This window comes from Pan paniscus, chromosome 6 (assembly GCF_029289425.2).
Source record: "Pan paniscus chromosome 6, NHGRI_mPanPan1-v2.0_pri, whole genome shotgun sequence".
Lineage (NCBI taxonomy): Eukaryota > Metazoa > Chordata > Mammalia > Primates > Hominidae > Pan > Pan paniscus.
Window position 1 is genome coordinate 34,392,911 of NC_073255.2, and position 8,129 is coordinate 34,401,039.

General features: G+C 48.5%; 1 protein-coding gene across 2 annotated transcripts; it reads left to right on the forward strand.

Moving 5' to 3' along the window:
* The first annotated feature begins 2,557 nt into the window (after nt 1-2,557).
* PRR15 (proline rich 15) lies at nt 2,558-6,522 on the forward strand. 2 transcript variants are annotated; one of them, XM_008960010.6, is made up of 2 exons: nt 2,558-4,506; nt 4,938-6,522. In XM_008960010.6, the coding sequence occupies exon 2, from the start codon at nt 5,083-5,085 to the stop codon at nt 5,470-5,472; it is 390 nt and encodes a 129-aa protein (XP_008958258.1). In that variant the 5' UTR covers nt 2,558-4,506; nt 4,938-5,082; the 3' UTR covers nt 5,473-6,522. The 2 variants fall into 2 exon arrangements, with proteins under 2 accessions (XP_008958258.1, XP_003807932.1); XM_003807884.5 differs by having other exon boundaries at nt 2,576-3,127.
* The last annotated feature ends 1,607 nt before the right edge of the window (nt 6,523-8,129 follow it).

Here is an 8,129-nt window from a genome sequence, read left to right on the forward strand (position 1 = left end):
CACCTGCCTCGGCCTCCCAAAGTGCTGAGATTACAGGCATGAGCCACCGCGCCCAGCCCCATTCATTCTTTATACACCACTGCACAACATTTAACTGCGAATCTTACCATGTTCTTCCTCTTTAGTGGATTGTGGTCCTGAATGGTCTGGTCACACCCACCTCTCCAGCTTCAGCTCCCTCTCCTCACTCAGATCACACGCGCCTGCTCTTTGCCTCTCAAGAAACCTTAATTTCTTCACACCTCCAAGTTGTTCACACGCTATTTCCTCCATCTGAAATGCTCACCCACTCTGCATCTCAGCTAATCTCTCCTCAGTTTTCATGTCTCTCCTTCAATGTCCTCCCTGTACACAAGGGTTATTTGTAAGATGTTGTTATTAAGTTCAAAGTTGCTGAATATAAATGAGAAAGGGCATGCAAAATAATCAATTTTTTTTGTTAATTTCAGCAGTCAGTAGAGGTTTGTTTATTAGTAAAATGTTGACCCTTTTGTTAAAATCACACTTGAGGAGCCAGTTGGCAGAACTTATTTTCTTTTCCTGAATTTTTTATTTTCACCCATATGCTCAACAAACAATGTAAAAACCCAGCTCCATAGCTCCCTAGTGGTGATGACTCCTCAGATAAAGGCATTCTTCCATGATTCAATTTCATCTGTAAAGTAATGGCACTATGATGAATTATCCCATTCTCCCCTCAAAGTTGGTGGCCTGCCTTTGTTCAATCCTGGTTCTGTGATTGAAAGTTTATGCTCTAAAAGTAATCCTAAGAAACATATAAAAATGCATGACTTCCAAATACCCCGTGCTGTGCATATCATAAACATTCAAAGAATCCCAAACTAAAAAGTAAATCATATATTCATATTTTTATCTTTCACAAATTGAAATACTCTCTAAGAATTTTTTCTACTAATTCTACATTGCAAATTATTTGAGTTAGGCAGTATGTTTTTCACTACTTCTTTTTTTTTTTTTTTTTTTTTTTTACAGACAGAGTCTCACTCTGTCACCCAGGCTGGAGTGCAGTGGCCGGATCTCGGCTCACTGCCAACTCCACCTCCCAGGTTCAAGTGATTCTTGTGCCTCAGCCTCCCCAATAGCTGGGAATACAGGCGTGCACCACTACACCCACCTTGTTTTTTATTATTATTTTTAAGTAGAGACAAGGTTTTGTCATATTGGCCAGGCTGGTCTCAAACTCCTGGTCTCATGTGATCCACCCGCCTCGGCCTCCAAAGCGCTAGGGTTACAGGCTTGAGCCATCTTGCCCGGCTGTCTTTCACTGCTTTTATACTGCAAAAAGTTTTCACAACAGAGATGCTCAGTTGCTCCACACCCAGTCCTTCAGGGGAGTTATGCTTGCATATGAGCTCAAGGAACATCAAAATCGTTTTTTGAAACAAGAGCATCCTGGAAGATGAAGCAAGCTGCACCTCTGCCTTCATTAGTGAAAATGCCCTGTGCCAATATCTTTATGTCAAATGAATACAAAGTACTCTTGGCCGGGCGCTGTGGCTCACGCCTGTAATCCCAGCACTTTGGGAGGGAGGCCGAGACGGGCGTATCACGAGGTCAGGAGATCGAGACTATTCTGGCTAACACGGGGAACCCCGTCTCTACTGAAAATACAAAAAATTAGCCGGGCGCAGTGGCGGGCGCCTGTAGTCCCAGCTACTCGGGAGGCTGAGGCAGGAGAATGGCGTGAACCCGGGAGGCGGAGCTTGCCGTGAGCCGAGATCGCGCCACTGCAGTCCAGCCTCGGCGACTGAGCGAGACTCCGTCTCAAAAAAAAAAAAAAAAAAAAAAAAGTACTCTTATGTGACCAGGAATGCAATCCCCGGTTCACTTCCTGCAGTGGCTCGGGGCTGGATTTACACTGCCCTCGTTGGGTGGCTGTCCATGGACTTCCAGGCCTGAAAGAAGGAAATTCACATCCTCACTGAGTCGTGTTAAGAGTCTCAGACTGGCAGGTTGTGGTGGTTAAGACCGTAGAAGCTAGAGTCAGGCCCCCTGGGTTCCAACCCTGCTCTGCCACGTACCAGACAGGCAACCCTGAGCAACCATTTTCCCGTGCTAGGGTTTCCTCGCCTGTCGAGTGAGAATAATAATAATAACAATACCTACCTCCTAGAGTTGCTGTGAGAAATAAATGACAATCCACAGAAAGCGCCTGCAACGGCGCCTGGCTGGCAAACAGCGGACTTGTTAATTACGTTACATACAGCCTTTCAACTAAGGGCGCCTGAAACTCGCAAACATTTTGCTCGGGTGTGGATTCGCTCCCGTTAGTTACAAAACTTGGGATCCCGGGACCTGGAAAGCAAGAGGGAAAAATAAATCGGGATGGGGCCAAGGGACAGCTGCTGCGGCAACTTTTACCCAGCGGAGCCCACCTACAGCCTCGGCCTCCCGGTCTCAGGTCTCCGCCGTTTCTTCTCAAGGAGTCGGTCGGGGGAGCGGCGCTGCACAGCTTTTCTCCAATCAGACACCTCAAGGCTGGCGCCTGATCCAATCTCCTCCCCTGGAGGGTGGGAACGCGAAGTTCCTACCTGCACCTGTGGCAGCGGTGACCGCCTCCTGGGTTATTTTCTCTTCTCCCCCAGCTGCCCCAGGGTTCTGGTTTCCCGAATCACTTGGCAAATAACCAGCAGGTGGGCAGATGTCTTTTTTGCGTTCCTACGGACGCGTAGGCAAGTTCGATGCGCCGGAGTGAACAGCCAGGGTCCCATCTCTCAGCCGGCTCCCGGGCGGTGCTAGCAGGGAAGAGGGACGCGCCGGCGAATGAAACACTACTAGCCCGGAAAGCCGGCCTGGACCTTCCACCCGGGCAGCGAGTCTGGCGGCCCCTCGCCGCCGCCCCCTCCGACCAGAACAGACTGCGCTGCGAGCCCCGGGCTTCCGCCGCAGCGCGCAGAAATTGGAGGTGCCAGAGGAGACCAGCAGCAGCACTTGATTTAGCTGGGCTGCGGGAATTCCGACCTGTACACTTTCCAGAAGCCTGATCTCTCCAAGTCCGCGCCCAGGGACTCGAGCCCCGGCTTCCAGGTTGACCCGAGCGCGCCCCCTTCGTGCTCTCGGCCGCGTTCACCGCGCGAGGCCTCCGGGTCCTGTTAAGCCCGAGCAGGTGAGCGACTGGGGGTGGTTCGGCGTCCGCCGAGACAGAGCCTGGCCCCGGGGGTTACCCTGGGGTGCTGCCTGGTACCTCCCAGGTACCCGCCTCCCGGAGCCCTAAGAGAGGCTGAAAACCACGGACGCTCCAGGACTCCGTTTTCTGTACTTTTGCGTAATTTGCCATCTTTTCCTTGCGCAATTCGTACAAAGCCCTTCCGTGCTCACAAAGTTGATGATTGTGAAGAAGAAAATGTAGGTTAGAGGAGAGGAAGCAGCATCAGGACACCTTACCACCACTGTTAGTAAATGACTTGGGGGTACGGGTTGCTTTTCCGATCTGCAAAGTAGGAGGGAATGGGATGTTTGCAGACGCAGTTGCTAATTGTGCCTGAGGGCGTGGGTGCCTTTTGTACCGAAAGAACTTTTGGCCGTTTTTTCTTGTATTGTTTTCAAGTCGCTGCCCGAGTGTGTCCTCAGGGCATCCTGGGGAGGAGCCGGTGTTGCGGTTTCGGGGCGCAGCCGAGGCCGCCCCGCCGCCTCCCGTAGGCGATCAGACTTCCTCTCCCTGGCGGTTCCGGGAGGAGAACCTCCTACAACAAACACCGCCGAAGTTTCCCTCTCCAGCGCGATCGCCAATCCCAGGAGCGCCCGGCGCGTGGGCTGGGAAGGAGCCGAGCGGAAACCTGGAAGTGAGCCGCGGCGCAGGCGAATCCCGCGCGTTGCTGGTGGCAGCGCCCAAGAGACCCCGCACAGAAAGTGGGCTGGGAGTCTCGCTTGCTGTACCCGCACCTAAGTGCTCAGAAGCGGCCTTTCGCTCTTCAGAGGGGGGGGTCTTAGAAGCTTGGGGAAGAAGCACATTGTTTCGGAGTTCCTTGTTGCGTTCTTTCTCCTTGGGAGAAGGGAATTGCACAAGGAAAAGAAGAGAAGCCTTTATTTTGTAACTGAAATTCTCCAGAGTTGAGTTGCGTCGTACAGACTCGGTGCATATTTTAATACAAAACTAAGGGAAGAGGCCATTTGATACTTGGCTTCATCTCAACCGTCAGCCGGGGGTGACTTCAAAAAGACGCAAGATTGGGCTCTGGGGAGTAAAAGGAAGAATTAGGATGGCGGTTTTTCAAGGGAAGTTAAGTCTAGACATGCTTCTTTGAAAGTCACAAGGCATAAGTGGTCAAAAGCAGAATTTAAAAGAACCAAAACAAATATCATAAGCTTGTCCTTCTCTCCTACTGGGATATAAATTCTCCTAAGTATCTCATCGAAAAGGCTCCTGGGACGAAAGTCGATGGGGGCAAATCTTGGAGGGAAATTTCGTGACTGTTTGACCATGGACTAATTAATACCGTTCACCTGTAGAGAGGATGCACTTGGTTCCCAGCGCCCTCCTCCCAGGTGCTTATCCAAAGGGAGGCCGCCCTGGGTCGGATGGGTCACCTTTTGGCGTCCATCTACAGTCAAGCAGTGTGGACAGGGCGGTCATTTTCCCTCTAGAGACGGGTTGATCCAGAGGGGTGGGAACGTCCCTTGGGTCCCCCGGGCACGCTGACCACTGCACTGCACTTCCCCTGAAGGAAAGGCAAAGGTTGAAGCCAAAGAGTTCAAGGCTCAGCCTAGAGACCAGGTGATGGTGCCCTGGAAGACACTTCCGCCAGCACCCTATGGGGCGCAGTGGCGTCTAATGCTAATGTGGGCTACGTGGCTACGGGATTGGGTCGCTCCGACCCTAGCCGATCCGATGCCAGACAGCATAAGGGAGGAAATGGGACTGGGGGGGGCACGTGACTTCAACCAACCCAGTAACCAAGTTTTGTTTTCTTCCCCAGCACAGGCCGCTGCCTCAGCATCCACCCCGCAGCCCACGTGTGGCAAGCCGGGGAAAGGGTGGAGTGAACGGCCGGAGACCACGTGCAGAAAGGGGCCGCTTTGGCCCTTCCATCTGGGTGCCGGGAGCCCCTAGGCCCTCCGGCCATGGCCGACAGCGGCGGTGCTGGCAGCTCGGGCCCCTGGTGGAAATCGCTCACCAACAGCAGAAAGAAAAGCAAGGAAGCCTCAGTGGGGGTGCAGCCTCCCGCCCAGCCCGCTCCCGGGGAGCCCACGCCACCTGCGCCGCCCAGCCCGGACTGGACCAGCAGCTCCCGGGAGAACCAGCACCCCAATCTCCTCGGGGGCGCCGGCGAGCCCCCCAAACCAGACAAGTTATACGGGGACAAATCCGGCAGCAGCCGCCGCAATTTGAAGATCTCGCGCTCCGGCCGCTTTAAGGAGAAGAGGAAAGTGCGCGCCACGCTGCTCCCGGAGGCGGGCAGGTCCCCGGAGGAGGCAGGCTTTCCTGGTGACCCCCACGAGGACAAGCAGTAGCCCAATAGCCTGCGCGCTCCAGGACTGCCTACCCAGCAGTACCCCAAACCCCCAGTTCCAAACCCGAGACTTCAGGCCCGCCCCCTTACGTGTTGTCTCATTCCACCAAATTCAGAATATTTACACAATGCCTTCGTGATTTTATTTTTCTGGAAATTGAAGTGTCAATTGGGTTCTCAATATTTCATGACTCCAAGGATGCATTAAATATTTATTTGTGGTAAGAGAAGATACCTGCCGCGGAGGAGGGTGGCATAATTATTTTTTTTCGAAAAGCTATTCTGGGGCCCTGGCCCCCTGGCTCCTGTCACAGCTCAGCTTGAACTCTGTAGCCTCTCAAATGAAGAAGGTGGCTGTTATTTAGGACTCTGTGGAAAGCAAATCACAGTGCTGTTTTTAATGCCTGAGAAATGCACTTTAGGGGTAGACTTATACCTTAAGTGAAGGAGTGGGGGAGAAGCATTTTAAAATAAGGCAGGATTGCTTTGAATGGTAAACTACAAAACTGTACAGCCTATTTTAGTGTGGACTATTAAAACCCTTGCACTGTAAGACTTAAGGTGACTTTTGTATTTTTTCCATTCCAAGACTGAATCCCATCATACTTAAAAGCAGGCATGCAAAGTCCGAGGTGAGAGTTAATCATTTGCCACACAACATAACAGTGACTACTGGAAAGCTGCAGGGAAGAGAACATTTCTGGAAACCAGCAACACCTGGACTGGAACTTGTTAGCCAGATATCCCTATTTATCAACCAAATTCGAGGAAGGGAGAGAGGTACCAATTCATTATTCCTAAATTCACCTTTTACTTCAGTGCATTTTCATAGACTATAGTAACTTACAATGCTAGTAATACATCCTTTTCAGTATCCATTGTTAAACTTACCAACGATTGTCTAAAATTAAAAAACAAGGCCAGGTACAGTGGCTGATGTCTGTAATGCCAGCACTTTGGGAGGCCTAGGAAGGTGGATCACCTGAGGTCAGGAGTTCAAGACCAGCCTGACCAACAAGGCGAAACCCTGTCGCTACTAAAAATGCAAAAATTAGCCAGGCGTGGTGGCAGGCACCTGTAGTCCCAGCTACTCGGGAGGCTGAGACAGGAGAATTGCTTGAACCTGGGAGACAGAAGTTGCAGTGAGCAGAGATCGTGCCACTGCACTCCAGCCTGGGCATCTGAAGGAGACTCCATTTCAAAAAAAAAAAAAAGACTGAACTCTGCGCAGCTAAAGAGGTGGGGGTATTTTCCCCACCCCTTTGCTTTAAAAGCTTATTTCCTTAAAGTATGCATTTATCTAGTTTCAGACCCTTTAGATCTAACAACCTGAAGATTCTTAACAAAAAACTGTTCGCTTTTATTATGAACTTCAAGAAAAAGAGTAAACGAATACCATTTGCTTTGAGAAAATTACAAGAGAGTTATTGTAGTCGTTAAGAGGCACTGGGATCTTTTCCCACCACAATTCAGTTCATTTATAAACACCCAGAAATGCATGGCAGGAAAATTATATTGATCAAAGTGTATATCTTTGTAGATAATGACAAGCAGGAACTTAATTATAGCTTCTCGATTTGTATATGTAGACAAGCTATTTTTTTGTTTCTCCCAAATTAGTAATTTATAAAGTAGCAAAACATGTCGATTGTTAAAAGAAATTTAACAAAGAAATTTGATGAAGATGGCTGAAATGAATTTAAATTATGAATCAAGCTTTGGTGCCAGCAGAATAATACAGCTAATTTTGATACATGAGTTTCCACATACCAAAGGCCTTACACTAAAGGAAAGTGTTTATCTAGAGGTTATGAACACCTTAAATTAAAAGAAAGTATGTGAGAGGACTTTTTTAAGCATGAAAAGACATTTTCATTGTATACGTAAAACTGGAAAGTATGTGACCAAAATCTCATCCAGGTGGGCTTCCTGGATGAGGCAGACTACATTCAGTTTAAATGGGCCTACCATCTCTAGATTCAGAAAAAGAAGAGGGAATTGAGACTTGGCATGAAAAAAGAATTCATGATAAGGGACAGGATTAGGGGTTGGCAGAGCAACGGGAGTGAATATAGCAAATGTTGTCAAATAAGGCTTTGGAAAACCTTCAAAAAGTATTTTAATTTCACTCCGTAGAAAGTAATCAAAATTAGAGTAGGTAACTACCCAAAATGTTCTCTCCCTCCTTCAGGAAGACCGATAGATCAGGACTGTACCTATTTATAAAATTAAGTCTGCAATTACATAAGTTTAAAATCCTATACTAACCCTTTCATCCAGTTTTATTGTTTTAAAGAACTTTTTTCTTTAAAATTACTGTAGATGAACAAAACATTGGCAAGTTTCAAGGTTCTGTGTCTAATTTTGGATCCCATCCAAATCTACAATTGCTGCAGATAATCAATAGCAGACATATAGTAGAGCAATGGAACTTATTACCATATAAACATGACATCTTTACCCCACTGTTCTGAAAGAATTTAAAACCATACTAATGCAGTTATGACAGTGAATGCAATTCACAATCTGCCATTGAGGTTTGTAATTACATCGTTTTAAAGCAGTCCTAAATTATGCAGTGGGAGGAATACACTGATTTAATCCCAACTCAGTGAAATCAGAAACCAAGCAAAATTGGTGGGATAGAAAGAGCATAAG